General features: G+C 40.5%; 1 protein-coding gene across 13 annotated transcripts in view; it reads right to left on the bottom strand.

The window, feature by feature from the left end:
* Positions 1-23193, bottom strand: part of LMO7 (LIM domain 7) — a 185301-nt gene that overhangs the window by 45405 nt on the left and 116703 nt on the right. For 6 of the 13 annotated variants that reach the window (XM_054011491.1, XM_054011445.1, XM_054011460.1 and 3 more), the window contains exons 6-13: positions 7290-7320; positions 6737-6850; positions 6045-6243; positions 3467-3719; positions 2764-3063; positions 2140-2433; positions 1692-1826; positions 572-1291 (exon numbers count right to left, since the gene is read on the bottom strand). In XM_054011491.1, the coding sequence (XP_053867466.1) occupies positions 572-1291; positions 1692-1826; positions 2140-2433; positions 2764-3063; positions 3467-3719; positions 6045-6243; positions 6737-6850; positions 7290-7320 (2046 nt within the window). The remainder of the gene's footprint in view (positions 1-571; positions 1292-1691; positions 1827-2139; positions 2434-2763; positions 3064-3466; positions 3720-6044; positions 6244-6736; positions 6851-7289; positions 7321-23193) is intronic. The other 7 variants (XM_054011496.1, XM_054011500.1, XM_054011497.1 and 4 more) reach the window with 3 other exon arrangements.

The raw sequence follows: 23193 nt of genomic DNA, 5'->3' as shown, positions 1-23193 counted from the left end.
GAAGAATTGACTAGAGAAAGGAAGATGGGCTAGAGGAAGTTAAATGTATACACACCCTCTTTTGGGGGGAGGAAGGATGCTTTTTAGGGTCATGGTGGCACAGGCATTTTTCACCTAGTATAGTGCCCTTAGAGCTGTGGGCAAGTGAGCCTTGGGAATTTTTTCAAACCTAGCTCATAAGCAGTATTAACAGAGCTGCTATTCCCTAAGATCCTGCAATAAAGTATACAGATAATTTAGGAATGTTTGTACATTGGTGTTAAGAAATGATTTATTGGCTTCCAAGGTCTCTTGAGTAATTGCTCATATTCCTGCTCAGTCATGGAAAGATGCATGTTACCGTCAGTCTCAAATTATACAATGTACATTACTAGTAGTGATCGAATAATCTAAACCATGTTGAAAATACGGTATTGCCCTGTCATAAGCTTTTCCATGACTACACAAAATAAATACATTGCAGTTTCACACTGCATGCATGGTTCCATTCAGTACAAGATGATGCTTTCCTTAATGGGAACATTTCAAATACTCAGACACAAGCACTCTCCACACAGGGACATAACCTGACCTCTCAACCATCTGGCGTTTCTTGTGTCTAACTTTGCTGGCCTCTCTGATAGCCTCCCATTTTTTCCAGTCTTCTTCGCTGCATGGACCTGGAGTAAAACTGACTGGCTGCAGAACACTTCCTACTTTCCAAGACTCAATCTTGCGAGTCAGCATATCATCCTTCTTCTGCTGCAAAGAGGGTGATAAGACTCTACCACCATTTTTTTCATCTTCTGTTGTGATAGTCTTGTCAAGTAAACAAAGAAATTTGGATTGGATTTCTGGTGGGAGGCTCCAAGGATCAGGAAAGAGTGCAGGATGGTATTTGTCAGGAGCACCTGATAAAGGCACCCCTTTTTTCTGTGTTTGTACTTTACGAACAGTCATGTCATCTTTTTCTAAGTCTGGAATAACAGGTTGGCCCTCTCTGGGTTGCAGAATTATTTCACCCTCTAGAAGAGGTTCTTGCTCAGAGGATTTTCTAAAGTATTCAAAAGCTTGGAGAGCAATTGGATTAATGTGGAAAGCCCCAGTCTTCCGAACAAACAAATCGTCATTTTCCAAGTCTGGATATAGGTCTCCATTCATAGTTTCCCTCTGGTTGCATCCTGGTGTAAAAAAAATATTCTTTCTGCATGTTATGACCCTAGGGCCAGAAGTAGGATCAATTTTGGTCTTCATTTCAGAAGACAAGTAGTCATCAGAGTATTTTTGGAGGGTCTGAAGTAATGAAAACTGACTGAAGCATATAAAACAAAAAAAAGGGAAGGTAGAATATCATTAATTGCCAGAAGACTCAGACTGCAGACAAAAAGTTTTCAGAGGAGCATTTGTTTTAGAATTGGAATATTCTGAGAAGCACACATACAATTCAATATTTGCTATAATGCAGCATATATCCACCCCTCTAAAATGATAGTACAGCATATTAACTTTGGTGGAAACAGCAAGATCACATGCTCATACACAAAGCCAATGATCCTTTACAGTTTGTTATGCCTGCCAGTAAACTAGCAACTTGTGACTAAGTACGGAGATAACAGCAACATCACGTTGCACTTTTAAATCACTCAACTGTTGCATTACTAGTAGTTTCCCTTGATGCAGCAAGAGTGTATAGTTCATGCAATTATATCAACCTGGGTTGATCAGAGGCGTATGTGATTTCCCCTTCTGCAATTTGGGACAATGATTTCCCCACATAATCAGCAGTCAGTTTGGCATTGCTTTGTTTATTGGCTGAATCTTCATCCTCAGAATCAGACTTCTTTCTACTGTAGAGTAGCATGAGAAATGGAAAAGAGGGGAAGTTAAGAAATATTTAGAGTAATTATGGACCAACGCACAAAAAGATAGAGGTGCAATTGTCTATTGTAGATAATACATCAGTTTATTTCCCTGCAAAAACCTCTGTTTGAACAACAACCAACACACACAAAAAAGCCAGCTGTTAAACTTTAAAGAAACAGCCAGTGGAGTTGAAAAAAAAAAAAACAGGCCAAAAAAAGGTTTCTTGATGCATTTAAAGCTACAGTGCACTCAAATGTGTGCATACATGAGATGTAAGAGGAGCATGCACACACAAACCTGAATCCCTGGAGCTCCTTATACCATGGTTTGGAAGAGGATCCTTTTTTAACGTTTTTCCAATGCAATTCTTCTTCTGGAGTCCAAAACTTAGGTAGAAACTTGTCAAAAGAAACCATTGGGTTTGAAACTGCAGAGTTTAGTTTGCGAACATAGAGATCATCTTTTTCAATGTTTGGGATGCCTACTGCCTTTTCTTCCTCATCATCAGAATAGCCAGAGAATTTTGAAGAAATGTTAACTTTTGGCTTGCTTTCCTCTTTAGGGTCCAAATGCCTCTGCCTCTTCTGGTTACTGTTCAAAATATCCAATCAATTAAGGATACTTTAGGAGCAACTTTACAAAATATGCAAGAGACATGCTTTTTGGCTCAAAAGTTCAAATTTGTGAATGAAGCAAATTAGTTTTCAATTCCATTACTGCAGCACTAGAACAAAGTTAAGTGGTTATAACAACATCTTATTTCATCTGATAAAAAGAAAGGAATTTGACTACAAAGAACGTAGTAATTTATCAGCAGCGTTAAACAAATGCTGATTAGAAAGGTTTGCTTTTTGATGCAGTTATTTATGGATTGCAATTTTGGTAGTACAATAATTTGGATCTAGGATTAGTATCTCTGACCTCATAGGTTCAAGCACAGCAGCTAATGGACCAGCTGGGTAATTTTGTTGCAAACAAGATTTAGAAGAGTCCTTGTGCAAGATGTAAAGATGTCCAGGTGCAGCGGAACTCACAGAGCTCTTTTTTATTAAGAATCTACGTTTTGCTAAATCATCCATAACCACGTCAGGCAATCTTCTTTCATCTTCTGAATCAGAGCCACTTTCATACTCATAGATCATCTGCAGGGAAGCTGGATTTGTAAACCCACATTCTGCTCTGCTATTCTGACAGGAAGCTAAAGGATTCTTTCCTCGTCCACTGAGATTGACCAAAACAGGAACAAAGTGAAGACAGTGAAATCACCTAGGTCATGATGAAGCCCCAAAAATGGCTAATAATCTCAAGTGTGTACATTTACAAATTGGACAGCAGAGATTAGTAACAACAAAATTTGGATAAGCTTTAACCAACAAGGTTAAACATATGCTCCAGTCGCTTTAATTCTGCATTTTAAGATCATATAAATTCCCACTGTTAAAGTTTTATCCATGTCACAACGTTATTCATCAACCAGCTATGCAAAGAAACAATGATTTTTATTTTGTAAATCTCAAATACTTTACTTTTAATTATAGTAAGGGCAGCTTCTCTTGCTTTAATGAATAAGTCTGTTCCATTTGCCATAAATCAAGTTTGCTCTATTTAGATACCACCCTAGTACCTTGAAAACGTTCCATCTGGCTCAGTGAAGACAGGACTTGCCCAGCTTCTTCTGTTGTCCTCATTCTTCTCTATCCTTTTTCTCCTGAGCGGTGCTGGCATATATGATGCCTGTTTAGTTTTGCTGGGTAAGAACCGATTGAACTCTGTAGTAGGTTTTGGTTCAACCACTGCAATCCTGCGATATGACATGTTATCTTTGCCAGAATCATGCATTTTGTAAGGGAGTTCAGAGTCCGTGTCACTTTCACAACCTTAAAAAAAGCCAAAAGCACACAGTTTATCCTCCAGATTTTATTCTGAATAAAACCTAAAATAAAATAAACAAAAATAAAGTTGATTGAGCTATGTATTTTCAGAAGTCTCACCTGAAAACATGCAAAGTTACTAACATGATAATAGCAGAGGTATTTTTAGAAGTGCATCATGAAGCTTTGATAGGATGCATTAGGTTGCAATTGGTTTACATACTAGTGTTAGAATGTAATGAATGTTTTACTGTCCCCATTTGAGGCTGAAAGCAAAGTGCTAATCTCCGGAACTAAACTTTATTTTAAAGTTGTGTATTTGCCATTCAAATTAGTCAAAAAGACTGTGTTAGCACATTTCATGTACTATTGAGAAATTTAATATAATATTTTTGATTAATGAGATGTCATTAGATTAACACACAACTCCAAAGAGATTGGTTGAGGCCAGAAAAATCTATGAAACCTTGACCAAGTAGCTCATACAATTTACACATTTGATTTTGTAAATTATTACTGTTTAAGCAGATCTGCAAACTTGGACAACTATAAAATCAATTTTACTTTACTTTTGAAATTTAAAAGCATTCAACTACAGAAGATATGCCACATTCAAAAATATTTGAAGGAATTTGATTTAACAATCTTTGCTCTTGGCAATTTTCTTCATAAAAACTAGAAAGCCAAAATGAAATTACATCTATTTTCAAACTGGGATGAAAACCTTTTAAAGTATTTCACTTCAATGCTGGTTTATGAGGGAATGTGAAAAAAAATTAGTGATCTGACTTATGCCTACAAAAAGAACAAGGTAGAAGAGACTTGCAGTTAAAAGGTCTGTCTAAAGATCTTTAAATAATATTACATAAAGTGTTGAAATATACAAGCAAAGGAGAACAGGATGTGTTAAGTATGAAACTAAGCTTCATTTCTCATCTTCCTGGCTGTTAGTGATTTAAGTCCCACATTTAGGGTACATCTACATTGGAGCTGGAGGTATAATTTCCTTCTGGGGAAGATGTACATGTGCTACCTTTGGCCAAGCTGTGAAAAACAGCAGTGTAGCTACTGCGGCAAGGGTAGTGGTTTGACTACACTGCTATTTTTGGTGTGCTAGCTCAATCAAAGCTAGCACATATACATCTATCTGAGCTGGAAAATTACCTCTCTAGCTGTAAATGAGCTAGAATGCCCTAGATAAGTATTATATTATGCATGTGTTACATCATTTGTAAACTGCATAATTAGACTTTTCATCTGCTGTTCTCAACGTGCTTTACAAAGCATTTCTATCCCCATTTTCTAAATGAAGCAACAAGCCCAGAAAAGCAAAGTGACTTGCCAAGAGTAAACAACAAATCAGTGGTAATGTCCAGTGCTCTAGCCACTGGAACAATGAATACACAGTAGAATAGCCTTAACTTAATATGTAGAATAATGCACATATTTTACACCTTTAGTTGTTTGGAGGTTTTAAAATAAGACATAGGCATTCCAGTTCTTCACAGGAAGCAATCTCATGTAGCATCTCCTTTGAAACTAGACATACCCATGGAGATTCTAAAATCTGAAAACCATCATTAGTGCTGGCTGAAAAATGTTAGGTATGTATTAATTAAAATAAATAGAAGACACTTTATTTTTCAGTTTGGGTTATGATGTTGAAAGTTTTTGGAAAAAATGAAAATTTTCCACGAAGGATTTTTATTGATCAAAACGTTTCAAATCAAAATTTTTGGCAAGCACTATTAGTCATAGAAGTTTCTGGTGATCAGGGAATAACGTACAGATTATCATCTTAGCCAAAAGGCCTGTACGTTATTCCCTGATCACCAGAAACTTCTACGCCTAAACGCTGTACTGTACACTTTTTTTTTTTTTTTTTTTTTTTTTTTTTAAAAACATCACTATTAGTCATGCCGTTCAACAGAAAGGTCAATCCCGCTTCCCAGCAAAGCAGTGTGGGATAGGAGAAAAACCTGGTGATAGGCAAGTGGTCAGCAGCCAAAACCCTACACTTTCCTCCCCACAATTTAAAAATGATCAAAAGGGAGGACAGTGGGGCAAAAATCCCAAAGAGTCCAACTGGAGACACATTTGTGCGACCAGATTATTTGTTTTCAGCCAGCTGCTAGTCAATAACTCTTCATGCAAAAACATCCTGATATGGCACCCAATCCTACTGCAGCAGCCTCTGACTTGGAGCTGCCTTTGAAATCAGTGGGAATTTAACATGTTGAGCAACTGCAATATTAGGTCCATACACTTTCTTCCCCCAACCTGTCTCTGACAAGCCATAAATTAACAGAGAACCCTAATAAGCAAAAATACCTTCACTGCCACCCTTCAAGGTTATATCTGATGAAAAGCTTGTGGAGGATCTTGAACCAAAGGAGTCCAGGCTATCGAAAGAATCGTCTCTTTTATGGCTAGTGGAAGGTGAAAATGCTTCTCCACGGTCAATGTACCAAATATCACCGTACCCACTGTCCCTGCCACTGCTTTTCAGACTGCTAGATTCTTCGAGGGCCTAAAGAAATAAGTTATTTTTTGTTTTGAGAAGTTTTTTTTCAGCAATTTAAGAAGCAGGTAGTATTTTACATAATGCAATACACAATTTTAACTGCACCCTGAAGCTCAGACAAACATATTTTAAGAATCTCAAATAAATATACAGAAGCTAGGACAGGGAAACCCAATTCAATGCTTTAAGTTTAATTTTACTCTGGTTCAAAAAGAAAATTAGGTTCTCTCAGATAAATGAGTGAAGATGGAGTCTACAATCCACTATTAAAATGGTAGTGGAAGAACCCAAATATGCTTGAAGTATCTTAAGCACATTAGAAAAAAAATGTGAAGAGAAATATCTGTCATCTTTCTACAAGAAAAATATAATTAAACCCCAAAGAGATGTTCGGAGTTGACATCTCTAATGCATGGCATATGACAAACTAAGCAGCATACATTTAATACTCAGCCTTACAAAAGTACATAGCAACTACTATTTCATCTGGATTTCTTACCCTAGTCAGAGCTTGTCCTAGTAATTTCTCAAATGCTTTAAGGTTAAGGTGTGGACCATTGTAACCAGACTTGTTTTGTGCTTTCCTCCCCAGCCAGTATAATGTAATCAAAACCTAAAACCAAAAAGACAAATTGAGAAGTTCATTAGTTAACTATTAAACAGCATGCCACTGCAAAAATGTTTGAACACAAACTGCTGTGGTTGTTTTCAGGTTTTCCATAAAGTGTAAAATCCTTTTTTTTGTTTTTTTGGTTTTTTTTTGCACATATGCACCAGGCTGTCTCAATCCAAATCAGCTGAACAGTTACCACTGTGCTCCATCCAGATGTGTGTCAGTGAGAGCATATTTAATTATTACTGTTTCTAATTAATTTTTTTAGTAAAGTAAACCAGGAAGAGAGACACACTAAGGTAGTATTAATGTACACCAGACACGAACAGCTGAAGACTAAGCTAAGAATGACAACAGCATGACTAGAGAAGTTTTTAAAATAGTCAACTGGAGTAAGTGTGAAATAATTTCAGAAAGCATTAAGGTAAACATGTCTTACGTTTTTGAGTCTTCTATTGGTCTCCTCTTGCCTGCAAAGGAGAAAAAAAAAAAGAATTTCAGTATTTCTGACTAGAACACCTAATACCATTTTAATCTGAAATAACGTAGTCATTAAAAGTCAGAGCTATGGTTTCTTAAGCCCAGTTAAAAGTTGCCATGAAATATGGATAATTTGATTCTTTAAAAAAAAAATTACAATTATGTACTACTTCAGCCACTATGTATAAGAACAAAGCTGAAGGCAGAAACAGTGGTCTGAGGTTTTAGACCATTCTCTCTGTAAAAGAGAACGTGTCCTTCATTATAAACAGTATTTCTGACTTTAGGGGAAAACCACACCAAAGCAAAAATCTGAATGGTTTTGTATTATAACTTTTGCTGGGAAACTGAAATCTTTAGCTAAAGTGGCAAACAGCCTAATGCTCCTGGGGATAAACTCCCTGTTAATCTGGAAGATCTATAGGTCTCTCTGGTTCCATCTGCAGATTGCAACTTTGAGGTATTTTTGGTGTATATTTTCCAAAATATTTGCCTCTGAGCCGCAACCATGCATAGCAAGTTTCTGCCAAGAAAGAATTTTTCAGAAACTTGAGCAACTGAAACTGGAAACATCTGGAGAAGGCCATACTTTAGAGAATGCACTTGAAGTGTACACGCAGTAATACTAGTGAACCTGTTTTAAAATTGCTTGCTTGTAGTGCTTTGGTGTGTGAATCAAGGTGTACTTTTCATGGGTTCTGCTCCTCCAATAAATTTTTTAGGAGGAAAATTAGGAGAAACTCCTCTACCTCTGGGGATGCTCTCCGAGTCTCCATATAAGATTATATAGTTTCAGTAATAGATACTTCAGGTGAGGAAGAAATCCTATAGTGGACAAATATCAAGTAATCTGCTTATAGGGGAAATTTCTTCCAAAATCCCTTCAGTCAGGGACTACAAGGGCTTATATCCCTTATGAAAACATTTTATCCTATCTAATGTAATTGTTGGCCGGAGACTGGGATTTTTCCCCTTTTCTTCTTGGCCCCAGGGAGGCTTCTATCCTCATCAAGTTCAACTGTAATATCTCTCCTGTCCTTTACAGCATACATACATAACTTTGTATCACTGACAAATCACTTAACAGATATTTTGACCTAAGCGTTCCTTGCCATGTCTGCTTTTTGTCAGGACTCGTTTATAAGGTCTCCCAAAATCTTACTGATTTTGTTTAAACCAGTTTGGTTCCACCTTGGTTCAGGTGGAACTTTTCCCTTCTGTACAAAAATGCTCCTTTCTCCAAAACATTCCACATGCCTAATAAACTTAAAACACCTATCCATTCACACATCCATTCCCCAAGGTTCCCTGTCTTGATGGCCCTACAAGCAGAACCAAGCCAATTCAAACCAAAAGCTACCCTGGGAACACCAATTTAAGCCTTTTTGAGAGTAATCCAGGACCGCTCACACCTTCCTGTATTGCTGGTACCAATATATACCATGACAACAGAGGCTTTGTCTAAGATATCTCAATTTTGTTTTCAATTTCAGATGGAGATGCAGTATATTTTCAGTATGTTTTATACTCTTGAGGTCCCAGTGGATCCTTTGCTGCTTCACTCGAAGTGTGGCCTTACAATGCATGTTTTCCATTTATATTAGACAAGGGCTCTACAATCTTTTTGCCAAGATGTAGATTTCACTTCAGTATTTGTGCTCTGGAAACCATCAGGGTGGATGGCTAATGTGCTCCACTTGGAAACAGGAAGGTGTCCTGATAAGCCTTCAGAAACTTCTGATAAAGCAGAGAATATGAAAACCCACTTTCTGAGTATGGTGAGCCACTATGAGCATATAATTCCTATGCTCTCCACTGCATCAGTTCTGAGTCCAACCCAAAAAGTGTTAACTTTATAAGATCTAAGAACTATTTATTAAGACGCCATGATCTCTATTTTCCATTGCAACCATTGAAGTCAATTCAGGTGTCCTGCCTGATAAAAACTAAAGTTTTGTTTTCTGGGATTGGCAGCCAGGTGTACAGTTGAAGGCCCTACCCTTTAACGATGCCACAGCGTATTTCTGGGGCTCAAGTCACAGATGTTTTTTTTCAGTCATGCTTTTCAAAGAATATTATAGTGTTTACTTCTGGTTTTCTTTTGTTTTGGTGGATTGCTTCAGGCCAATTATTTTGAAATAGGAAAACATTCAGCTACTTTGGGATGTTTTAATAATCATTACAGAACATCTGTGTAGGTTAACTAAATATTCTATAACACTTAAAGCAATACAAATTCTGGAGATCTACTTTTACACCTAAAAAGTCAATGAGTTTAGCTTAGCCCAGAAGAAAATGCATGAAAATCCCAGGAAAACTTAGTTTAATGAGGTGAAATTGCCTTAGGTTTGCTGTTCTAATGAAATAGGAAAGTCAAGGAGTTGTTCAGACCTATCCAGTAGTTTTTCTATCACTCTGTGCTGGCACTTGCATCACTTCTCTGCTTCCTCTAATTTGAATTACTAGCAACTGGTACTTTTGAGCAGCCTGCTACAATGGATGCAGCAGGAAGGCAGGGAAAAATAACCTCTCAACCGCAGTATGATAGCCGCCTCCTCATTTAAATACCACCCAAAGACACAAAGTCCAGAAATAAAACCTATGAGAAATTATTAAAGAATTTGTTAAATTATCTCCCTAGACTGTTTCTGGTTCTTCCAGGGTGTCTCACATTTTTATGTTCTCTCTTCTGTATTGTAAATTCTCTGGTGCAGGTGTATTTGTATTTTGCACCGTGCAGCAACATTATGGGCAACTAGCAAAAACTACTTCTTTTTAAAATGGCTAGCAACCTAGCTTGCCACAACCTGCCAACATCCTAACATGACAAAGGAAGTATCAAAGTCCTGAAGGAATTCTCCAGCAATATGGTGTACATGTTTACAAAGAGACATTGTTCAAAGTGCCTGTATCAATGCTGGAGTAACAATAGTAATAGAAATAGGTATCCAAAACCTTGAATTTTAGTAAAATGTAAACTATTAAAGCAGCCTATGAAATCTTGGTAAAAGCGCCAATATCACCATGTTACTGAACGGAATTAACAATGTAACAAGTCAATCATCACTTAAGAACTTCAGAGCTGCTGCTCAATGGTTATTCTACCTGACGGAATCAACACGAATGTAACTCGGATTCACCCACTCCAAAAAGCACTGGTTATTATCAATTGAAGTATTAAAAAAACCTCCTACACGAATATAGTAGCCAAAGTATAAAATCCACAAACAATTTTATAATTAATACTTGATACATTTCATTTAAACATACTGATGGAAAAGATTATATCCATTTGGTATGGACTTATTGTGAATTGCGGAAAAACTACTAAGAGTGCTGGTGTTTTTTCCAGGTCTGTATCAAATTATACAAGTGTGAAATTTTAATTCAGTTGCTATTAATGAAAGTGTGGAATAAATAGCAGCACTCTTCAAGTTAACATTACATTTAGTTTTCTTTAATAAAGCACTCCTATTGAAATGTTAGTGTAATACAGTGTTAATCATCATAGGCTGGATTTTGCCTTTAGTATAGACCTGAGTTAGGGTGGAGCATATGAAGTCTTAGGCACAATATCTCCTAGAATTCACTGTAACACTTGGGCCAGAAGAAGGACTTTATGACATCTTTTTTGGGGTGCCACACTTCTCAGCCTCATTGCCCCACATGGCTAGCCAGCTTTGTGGCCAGTGCATGGGACAGAATAGCTCTGCCTAGTCTCCACCCACTTGTTCCTATCTGACATGCAGCCTCTGTTCTTCGAACTTAGCTCTCCGTAGTTCTAATGCAGCCAATTAAGGTTCACCTCTACTCTTCCATGCAGCCCCATAAGGGTTACCCACAATTTAGCTCTGAACAAGTTTTCCTTAACTTTCCATTCTCCTATACTGTGTTTGATGGAATTAGAAAAAGGACAGTACAATGATTTTGACACTGTAGCTTTTCAATCACTTAACATTCTTGGATAATTATAACCTCCTCTTGAATGTGAAGATAGAGTAATCAAGTACATATGCAGCCCTGATTTAACAAACACTTGTCTCCTGTAGGCAATCCAAGGAATTTAAGTGGTAAATTAATTGCTGCAGCAAACAGAATTCACAGTATCTTAATCAACGCAAACAAATTCTATTACATTTAAATTTGTAACTAGGCTGCTCCTTTGCTCACTAAGAACACAATGACACAACCCAAGGCTGCAGCTATGAGATATTTGTAATAGTCATGCTGTGACAAATGCATGTTACTATGACTTGCTATAAGCCATCCAAATCACTAGTAATATCATTTTGCTAATGTAAATTATTGAAGTTTCAATTTATAGGACTGCCTGATGTCATTGTCAAACATTACTTCCTTCCTGTTCCCAAACATTTTAATAGCAAATAGCACTAACTGTTAAAGCTCTCGGAGCTAAGCAACAGTAGCTATTGATTAGAGTGGTTAAGATGTGTGAAGATTCTGTGAAAACAAAAATAGTTATTTAAAACAAAAATTACTGTATCTTCAATATGTACACTATCTCATGAGGTTCTCCTTACAGTTACTCATATGAAGAAAGAATTGTATCAGCTATATTTAAAATTGATGTGTTTTGAACATTTAATCTGAGTACTTACTAAGGTTTTAAGAAAAACTCTGGTCTGTTTTTATTTCAACACTTACTTTCCTTCCCAGTCTCCCTGATAATACACACACTAAACTCCAAGTACCACCAATACATGAGTTTATGGCTAGTTTGACACTTGAAAAACAATGCCATGCACTCCCCAGCAACAAGTGACATGAAACTCAAAACAAAGAGCCCTCAGGTCAGGGAAGTACTACCCCTGCTGATTTCATGGCACCCACTAAGGCAGGGGTCAGCAATCTTTCAGAAGTGGTGTGCCGAGTCTTCATTTATTCACTCTAATTTAAGGTTTTGCGTGCCAGTAATACATTTTAACATTTTTAGAAGGTCTCTTTCTATAAGTCTATAATATATAACTATAGTTGTATGTAAAGTAAATAAGGTTTTTAAAATGTTTAAGAAGCTTCATTTACAATTAAATTAAAATGCAGAGCCCCCCAGACTGGTGGCCAGGACCAGGGCAGTGTGAGTGCCACTGAAAATCAGCTCGCGTGCCGCCTTCGGCACGCGTGCCATAGGTTGCCTACCCCTGCATTAAGGCTTTCTAATTTCCTCTATTTTTTAGTTACAAATGTAGAAATCTTATCCATAGTTCTTAAACTATATCTTATCTGTTATATCTGAAGCAGGGGGAAAAATCCATCTTTATTAAGGATTTTTTAAAAAATTCAGTTGTATCTCTCAGAATATAGATTGCTATTTTTCTTTTCCAGACCTGCTATGTAGATAAATTCATGCATGGATAGACTTCTGCTCTAGGCCAGTGCATTCTGCAGTCATCCAAGGCTGCTGAACTTGCCTCTGAACGTGTAATGTGTGCGGCCACATGTAAAATCTTTCCTTGTTCTGTCTGGCATTGAGAGCATCTTGCATTACCTGACACAGTGGGGAAAGCAATGACCTGTACGCTATTAGGGACACTGTACAGGAGTACAACCATCTGTCTTAATGAACCATGACAGTTCTAGGAAGGGCACTCTACTCATTCTCAGGCTGAGCAAGTTCCAATGCTAACCTAAGGTGCATGTCTTTGTCAGAAACAAGACTGGTAGAATGGTGCTACAAGATCCACATCAGATCTCCTATAAGGAAGATACTGTTGAGGGAGCCAAATGGACATGGCTTAGGAGAAAGAGACCTGTTTGAATCCCCCAACAGGAGGAGGTTTGGAAAACACCCATTAGTGGAAGAGAGACTATTACTCCTTTCACCACTGACAAATGCTGCAGGGCCATTGCTAAGCCCGTGCCCCAGCGACAAATACCCTGAACCCCTCCTGACAGCTGCCTATCTCTCTCCTACTCAGTCCCCCGTAGTCTAAAATATTGTCACTATGCAGCTTACCATAAAAACAGAAAACAGATTTATTTTAAAAAGGTATCATCATATTCTCCTTTTCACCTTGTATCATCAGGGGCTTTTCATTTCACGGATGCAGGCTGCAGACTAGAGGCCCGCTGTATTGCAGAATGCATTGGCCCCCTAACTGTGCTGGAAAGAACCAAACACTCATTAACTGGCTTAAACAGAGGACAGACTCAACTTACACTTATGATGAGGATGTTAAAGCATCTGAAGGTTTCTCCACCCACTCAGGGGTATGCTGCACAAGTGAGTTGTTCAGTCTCTCTGCCCAAATGGCAGTACTCTCATGCTAAACGTTAACCTTCTTGGACTCCTACTCAATTGCTAATAATATTCTGACTATCAGATTTCACTGAACTCCCACATGTTGCTAAGAATAGAAGAGCTTCAATGGAAGATGGCACAATTGCATGGTTACAGAAATATAAGGACACTTCTAGCAGCTGAATTTTTCATACTCTGGATATTCAACTCTAAGTAGCCTCATTTCAGAGCTCAGCCCAGCGTAAACAACATTATCCTGTGATTACAGCCAATACCCAACTTGAATTTGAGCTCAAACTCAACCTACAGATTTGGTCATTCTTTACATATAAAAAACCACAAATATGTTTCAACTTAGGCCTTGTCTACACTACGAGAGTAGTTCGATTTTACTTAAATCGAATTTTTGGAATCGATATTGCAAAGTCGAACGTGTGTGTCCACACTAAGGACAGTAATTCGACTTTGTGAGTCCACACTAACGGGGAAAGCGTCGACATTGGAAGCTGTGCACTGTGGGCAGCTATCCCACAGTTCCCGGAGTCCCCGCTGCCCATTGGAATTCTGGGTGGAGCCGCAAATGCCTTCTGGGTAAAAAAAATGTGTCCAGGGTGCTTTTGGGTAACTGTCGTCATCCGTCCATCACTCCCGCCCTCCCTCCCTGAAAGCGCCGGCGGGAAATCAGTTCGCGCACTTTTCTAGTCAGTGACAGCGCGGACGCCACAGCACTGCGAGCATGGAGCACACTGCGACCATCGCTGCAGTTGTGGCCGCTCTCAACGCCTTGCAGCTTATCATACACCTTTCCCTGAGGCAGATGCAGATAAGTCAGGCGAGGAGGCTACGTCACCGCGGTGATGGCCTGAAGTCTGAGAGTAGCACAGACCTCTCAGAAAGCAGGGGACCCAGCGCCGAGGACATCACGGTCGCAATGGGTCATGTTGATGCCGTGGAACGGCGATTCTGGGCACGGGAAACAAGCACTGAGTGGTGGGACCGCATAGTGCTGCAGGTCTTGGATGAATCCCAGTGGCTGCGAAACTTTCGCATGCGGAAGGGAACTTTCCTGGAACTTTGTGAGTTGCTGTCCCCTGCCCTGAAGCGCAATGACACCCGGATGCGAGTAGCCCTGACTGTCCAGAAGCGAGTGGCCATAGCCCTCTGGAAGCTTGCAACGCCAGACAGCTACCGGTCAGTCGCGAACCAGTTTGGGGTGGGCAAATCTACTGTGGGGGTTGTTGTGATGCAAGTAGCCAAGGCAATCGTTGATGTACTGCTGCCAAAGGTAGTGACCCTGGGAAACGTGGAGGCGATCATAGATGGCTTCGCAGCGATGGGATTCCCAAACTGCGGTGGGGCCATAGATGGAACTCACATCCCTATCCTGGCACCGGACCACCAGGCCAGCCAGTACATTAACAGAAAGGGCTACTTTTCCATGGCGCTGCAAGCACTGGTGGACCACAGGGGACGTTTTACAAACATCTACGTCGGATGGCCGGGCAAGGTTCATGACGCTCGTGTTTTCAGGAACTCTGGTCTGTTTAGACGGCTGCAGCAAGGTATTTACTTCCCGGACCACAAAATAACTGTTGGGGATGTGGAGATGCCTATAGTCATCCTCGGGGACCCAGCCTACCCGCTAATGCCCTGGCTCATGAAGCCCTATACTGGCGCCCTGGACAGTGAAAAAGAACTCTTCAACTACCGGCTGAGCAAGTGCAGAATGGTGGTGGAGTGTGCTTTTGGCCGTCTCAAGGGGAGATGGAGAAGCTTGCTGACTCGCTGTGATCTCAGCGAAACCAATATCCCCATTGTTATAGCAGCTTGCTGTGTGCTCCACAATCTCTGTGAGAGCAAGGGGGAGACCTTTATGGCGGGGTGGGAGGTTGAGGAAAATAGCCTGGCTTCTGATTACGCACAGCCAGACAGCCGGGCGATTAGAAGAGACCAGCGGGACGCGCTGTGCATCCGGGAGGCTTTGAAAGCTAGGTTCCTGAGTGAGCAGGGTAACCTGTGACTGTAAAGTTTGTGTACAGAGAAGCCGAACCTGCCCCCGTTTCTTTACCCAGTTAATGTTGACTATCCTCTCCAGTTACATACCCCCTTCTCCCCCCCTTCCAACACACGTTTCGAAATAAAATCAGTTCTACTTTGTTAATGAACACCGTTTTCTTTACTACTGTTTTCGCGGGAATTTTTTAAAACTGGGACGCGGATTGTGGTGCGGAGCGGGTGTAGTGTAGTGACGCAAAGAAAGCTTCTAAACTCAAGGATTGACAGGCTCCGCTGTGGTGGGCTGGTTCTTTCAACGGAGCCTGTCACCCCTCCTGATCGGGACTGTGTGTATGGGGGGGCTATGTGACTTTGTGGCAGGGGGAGGACGGTTACAGATCTCCTGCTGTGTGGCTCTGTGATCCTGCATAAGGACCGCCGCTTAAGATCTGTAACTGCCCTCCCCCGCCACAAAGTCACAGAGCAACCCACCCCCCACTACAGAACATGAAAACCACCTCCCAGACTGACCAGGGCAACTAGTCACTGCACTGTGTATGTGCCCTGCTGCTGTACCTGCCCCCGCCTATGTACCCTGCCAAAGGTGACTGTCCTGTCCAATTACCATCCCCCTTTCCCCCCCTCCTCCAAAAGAACATGATGGAAACATTAGTTAACAGAAACATATTTTTTATTATCAACTACACATGGAACTGGGAGGTGAAACTTGGACGGGGGCTTGTGTCAGGCGGGAAGGAAAGAACTTGTCAAATTTTGGGGAATGAGAGCCTTCTGCTACTAGAGCTCTCTGCAGGGGTGGAGTGACAGTTGGCGTGGACTCTGCCGCCTCTCCTTCTGTGCACTTTGGGTGAGGGGGGTATGGGACTTGGTGGCGGGGGAGGGCGGTTAGAGATGGACTGCAGTGGGGCTCTGTCCTCCTGCAGAACATCCACAAGGCGCCGGAGCGTGTCCGTTTGCTCCCTCAGTAGTCCAAGCAGGGTTTGAGTCGCCTGCTGGTCTTCCTGCCGCCACCTCTCCTCCCGATCCATGTTTGCTTGCTGCATTTGGGACAAGTTCTCCCGCCACTGGGTCTGCTGTGCTGCCTGGGCTCGGGAGCAGGCCATAAGCTCTGAGAACATGTCCTCCCGTGTCCTCTTCTTCCTATGCCTAATCCTCGCTAGCCTCTGGGAGTGTGATGCCAGGCTAGGTTGTGAGACAGTCGCAGATGGGGCTGTGGGAATGGGAAAAAGGGAGTGAATTCCTCAGAAAGATAAATATAGTTGTGAACAAAGAACATAGTCTTTCTCTGTGAACAAGACCATGCACAGCACCTATCACATGCGCACTCAGCACAAGGTCGAATTCTCGGCCTTCGCATTCAGTGCCTGGGGTCTTGCACAGCACATTTGAGAACCGTGTCAGGACAACGGAATTTCTGTTGCAGGCAGACATGGTAAGCCGTAGACTCGTGGCAGCTTAAAACTTTAATATTAGCAATGGCCTCATTTCACATTGAAATCAATGTCGGTCCCTGCTGCCAGCAATCCGGCAAGCAGGAACTCTGCTCCTGTCCCACACCCTCGCGGCTGTCCCCGGGAACGATCCCTTTCGGCTGCCCCTCTCCCGCCTCCACCGCGTGGCTGCAAACCAGCGGTTACAGTTCTGTAAAGGAACGGTAAAGCAGTCCCAACACTAACATTCCCCTACCTCATTCAAAGCAGGTCACCATGAGCGACATCACCCTCATGAGGATCTCTGACAGCGAGAAAGAGAGAATGCTCCGGGAAAGCCTCCAAAGACCAGGGCCGTATGCCGCCCTGCTGTGCAGAGCAATGATTCCCGAGTACTTGCTTGTCTCGTGGCGCGGCAACGTGTCGTACTACGGAGGACCCAATAAGGCCGCTCTCCCCAGGAACCTAATGCAACGGATTTCCAATTACCTCCAGGAGAGCTTCCTTGAGATGTCACAGGAGGATTTCTGCTCCATCCCCGGACATATAGACCGCATTTTACTCTAGCTGCTGTAGCAGTGACTAAACAGTAGAGCGGCTTGGGCAGGACAATCATGCAAAACTGGACATTGCTAGATTTTTTTTTCAATAGTTGCACTGCCCATGACTGAACCGTTAAGCGCCTAGGGCAAACTAATCATGAGAAACCCATTTTTTTAATTGTTAATATTCCTGTTCTGTTAAAAATAAATGTTTAGATGTTTACAACACTTACTGGCTGATCCTTCCCCAGATTCTGTGTCCGGGGTAACGGCTGGGGACGGTTGGTAGGGGATCTCTGTAAGGGTGATGAAGAGATCCTGGCTGTCGGGGAAACCAGCGTTGTGAGTGCTGTCGACTGCCTCGTCCACCTCTTCTCCTTCCTCATCTTCCCCGTCCGCTAACATGTCCGAGGATCCGGCCGTGGACAATATCCCATCCTCAGAGTCCACGGTCACTGGTGGGGTAGTGGTGGCGGCCACACCTAGGATGGAATGCAGTGCCTCGTAGAAACGGGATGTCTGGGGATGGGATCCGGAGCGTCCGTTTGCCTCTTTGGTCTTCTGGTAGCCTTGTCTCAGCTCCTTGATTTTCACGCGGCACTGCGTTGCATCCCGGCTGTATCCTCTCTCTGACATGTCTTTAGAGATCTTCTCGTAGATCTTTGCATTCCGTTTCTTGGAGCACAGCTCGGAAAGCACGGACTCATCACCCCACACAGCGATGAGATCCAAGACTTCCCGATCAGTCCATGCTGGGGCCCTCTTTCTATTCTGAGATTGCACGGCCATCACTGCTGGAGAGCTCTGCATCATTGCCAGTGCTGCTGAGCTCGCCACAATGTCCAGACAGGAAATGAGATTCAAACTGGCCAGACAGGAAAAGGAATTCAAATTCAAATTTTCCCGGGGCTTTTCCTGTGTGGCTGTTCAGAGCATCCGAGCTCGTACTGCTGTCCAGAGCGTCAACAGAGTGGTGCACTGTGGGATAGCTCCCGGAGCTATTAGCGTCGATTTCCATCCACACCTAGCCTAATTCGACATGGCCATGTCGAATTTAGCGCTACTCCCCTCGTCGGGGAGGAGTACAGAAGTCGAATTAAAGAGACCTCTATATCGAACTAAATACCTTCGCGGTGTGGACGGGTGCAGGGTTAATTCGATGTAACGGCGCTAACTTCGACATAAACGCCTAGTGTAGACCAGGCCTTAGAGAGTAATGTGCCCACTGGTCTCCATGCTATGTATCATGTAACAGCATATCAGGCCATCTGTAAAGTAATGTTTAAGGAGTCTCCCCTTCAAACACCCACTCCATTTATGACTACATTCCCCCCACCTCTGTGCCCTTACAACCTCCTCAAACTGTGACAACCATCCCTCGTCAACTTACTTGTAAAGCTCTATTGCCTCTGATGACTGAGCAGCCAGAGTGCTGGAAAAGCTAGATGATGGAGCAGAGAATTTCCAAAGTGAGGAGGGGCAGCCGGAGAATGCAAAGACTGATGCAGATTTAAAGTCTTCGTGTAGTCTTCCTATTCCCCACCTCTCTATGACCTTTCATGCTGCATTTTCTTACATCCCTTATCGAAGTGAACAGAGTTATTTCTAGATACATGCATTAAACCTGGCAAGGGACAGCACAGTCATTTTATCCACTTCCTCATGCTTCTCCTTTCCTACCCCTCCCTGTGTAGTCATCCCCTATAGTTTGTTCACATCTTAATTTAGATCATGAGCTCTATGGGGAAGGAAATCCACCTTTATCTATATCGCAAAGTGCCAAGCATATCTATGATACTATATAGTACAACAACAGTGCCAATAAAACAGGACAATGGCCAGAGACTAGACATTCTGGCTGACAAATTGAGCGAGGTCAGGATCCCTGGTAAAACAAGGCCCTATAGGTCACAAACCTAAAGCCACAACTAGTAGGACAACTGATTGATAAGGTCTGTAATTTCATAAACATTTTAAGGTATTTTAAAGCATGCTAAAATGTAAGGTATATTGGTGGTTAATGCAATAGCACTGACTGGCTCTAAGCTATATATTTTTCTTAATTATCCAGACCTTGAGATCCCTACAGAAAAACACAGCTTCTCAGCTGAGTGAACTGAACAGATTTGCCTGCATAGTTACGCTGTGCATTCCCTCTGCTCTGCCTGTTTACTCGGGTTCTGAAAATATGTGGAGACATCATGAGGCAGCATCTGCAGGTTTACATAGAACAGTCACCTCCACAAAGCTAAAGCACCTAATTTTAGGCCTACCAAGTTTTGATGATGTCTTGGTGCCTGACAGCACTATGAAAAGTTTCTTAATTTAGAAAAATTCACCCCCAAAATTCAGTGACAAGGAAACCGCTGTTCATGAAAACCATATGCAACAAATGGGTAAATAATACTGAAAAAATGTTCACATATTTCACACAACCCTAACTGGTGTCCATCTACATCTCTGCTTTGATTTTTGTCTAATTCTTCTTTTCTGGCACACTTAAAGATCTTTGTGACTGTAATAGTAATACCCCAAATCACATGCTCTTTTTCTCTCTGCGCTGTGAGCACAGTACCTATTAACATCAACTTCTGGAAACCCATGAGACCTAGTATTTATATCAAATACTTTATTGAACTTTCTTCTATTTCTAACTACCAGGTTCTTTGTTGCAGTCAGCCACATGCCAGTCATTTTGGCCAACAGCACCAGTACAGCACCCTACTTTCACAAGAAATGCCTCCTTCTAAAGATAGCAAGTTAAAAGATGGAAAGATGACTCAGGCTTGCATGGATGATGAAGAGCTCTCCAAATTTCAGATAAACGGTTTAACTTTATGGACATATCTGAACTTCATGTTAATGCATACTACTCACTAGTTGTCTACTCAGTGATAAAACAGAGTTGCTCAACATTTCTATAAACAAGTAATTTTAATCACATTAAATGTTTTATTAACTAGCTCCAATAAAATTACATTTCATGCCATTATTGGTACATCCTATTATTTCACAGATCTTTTAAAACATTGGTCCAAAGTATTTGTAGAATATTATTTGAGGACTTTTTTTTTCCTTTTGGCCTTCCTCTGATTGTTGACATTTCTCTGTACTGAATTGTATAAACCCTGTCTTCCCAAGCATCTTAAGTTACCATAAATTTTATTTCCTTTATCTCTTTTTTTGACTGCCTTTTGCTTTGTCAGTGATTTTCAAATTATATAACCAGATTCCATATTCCTTCCTCAAAGTCAATACAAGATCCTTATGGTTTTCCACTAATCTCCATCCATGCTAACTTTCCTTGTATTTATTTTCTCAGGTATGTTTTCCAGCTCGACTATATAATCCACTATTGACATTAAAAAAAAGTTGGTCATCTAAAGACTTTGTTGATATCCACACAAGGCACTGCAACTATCTAAATTACAGTGCTTTGTTGTCCTCCCAAACCAGACTGTCAACTTATTTATGGGGCCTCTTCGAAAACTATAAATATCAAATTAAGTGTTAAATCAGGTACTGCGATTATTGACTATAGGCATAACCCATAAAGGTATAGTTGTGGATTAGCACAGAAGTATGGCAGAAGTTCAACACAATATATCATAAAAATACCACTATGAGTAAGAAAAAAAAAGCATTTACTTTGTCTAAATCAGAGTAATCGTGGCAACTTGCAGGTAGAATTTGTCAAAACAATCCCAATATTCAATTTCTCTGCCTGCTGGCATTGTTTTGCTGCCATTATATTAAGTTTAACATTTCTTCTGAATCATGAAAATGTGCTGTGCTTTTACTTTAATTTCTGCTCTTAGATTTTGATTAAAATATTTGCAGTGTGAAAAAAATAGCTTGAATGGGGTGGATACTACAGTTAAAATTGCAAATTCGCTTTCCTTTCATCCACCTATATTCTTTCATTATATCTACTAAAAGTTGTTCAGATACCACTGTGACAAGCACAATATCAGAACCTAGACAGATTAGACTAAAAAAAAAAAAAAAAAAAAAAAAATCTGTTGAGGCTCCCTGCTTGGTCTGTACCCAGATGTAGATTTGTTAATTGTTACTTTGGTAGTAGGAAAGCAGGTGAAGGAATATACACATTAAAAACTTAATCAGCTATTTTAGTTGTGTACAAAGATATTAATAATTTAAACTTTTAATGTTAAGCCCTCACTGAAGAAAAAAAGTCACTGCTTACAATTTGAAAAACTATTCTAAAGTAAGTTATAAGCATTTGGTTGCTTATTTGGATTGACAATTTCTGCTATATTTTATTTCTGTAGGTATCTGTGGGTAAAAGAGTGGCAGTTGATGGTAACTTGTATTTATTATAGCACACAAGACTATAGCAACTCTGAATGTTGCTAAGTCTGAACCTTTCTTTGCTTCACTGCTGGGTAGTTACGGATTTATGTAGAGACAGCACAGTAGTTTAAACGCTCAGAGGAGATTGTTTGCTTGGCTAACTATGAAAGTTTTCTACTATTGGAAAACCAAGATTCCCAACTCTCCAGGAAAGATATATTTATTTACAGCACCTGATGGTTCATGAAATACTGAATTGAATAGGCATCATTGGTCAAAGAGTCAATGTAAGAGTCCCAGAAATGGGACAAAGTAATTTTCAGATCCTGATCTTACTGAAATCTAGGCTGTTGCCATATAAAGAAATACATTTTTGTGATAGGTTCTTCCAAAATGATGACAGTTATGGGAAAATTCTTGACAGAACAAGAATCTTGGAAGTCGATCTGGTTTATTTAAAGAAAGGACAGAGTGCAGGTGACAAGTCAAGGATGGTAAGTAAATAATTTATTCCACAAGTGTCATGGATATGGAAGCATCAAAAACAACTCCATAGTCAAGGTTGTGCTGAGCTTTATCTTTATGTCAGGGTTAAATCCTTCTGTTCTACACTTCAGTTGTTGAATTTAGTCTCCAAATTTGACAGGTAATATTTTGGCAAAATATTAACAATTTTATAGTTCCTTTTTCAAACTTTCCCCTATTTTCCTCATGTTTATTTGAGTTACTCGAGCAACCACTAAATATTATCATATATGCAAAGAGAAGAGAGCAAGCGGGAAAGAGGTCAGAATAATCATAAAGTAAAGGCAAGCTCAAATTCAACCTTAGCTCCATAAGCTAAAAAAAGAACCAAATAATTTGGTTTCAATCACGTATGCACAGAGTGAGACAAAGTAACTGACCACAAGGAAAATATTCAAGTTTCATATTGCCTAAGTTTCATATTGCCATATTGTTTGCCTCTTTATTTATGGGCAGAGACTTGAGTCAGAATCAGACATTCCACAATTCAGATTTTCATTGACTTGCCTTCTGGGTTCAACTTCCTTTTTGGACAGAAGTTGTTTCTCTGAAGTGGTTCATGTTGAAATCATAATGTAAACAGTAAAACTATTGCACAAACAAAAACTATGAATTCTAATCCCCCTGCAAAAAGGCAGAGAACAATTATCGTGCCCCATTTTGCTTAAACAAGAACAAGCTAAAATAAGCAAATATTTCCACATTTGCTGCAAATCTCACATGCTGATCTCAGCCCTTGCGTCATCTGTGTGTAATGGAGCAAGTTAAAGAAGTGAG

This window comes from Malaclemys terrapin, chromosome 1 (genome assembly GCF_027887155.1).
Source record: "Malaclemys terrapin pileata isolate rMalTer1 chromosome 1, rMalTer1.hap1, whole genome shotgun sequence".
NCBI lineage: Eukaryota > Metazoa > Chordata > Testudines > Emydidae > Malaclemys > Malaclemys terrapin.
Note: the sequence above shows the minus strand (reverse complement) of the source record. Positions and strands in the feature narration are given on the sequence as shown.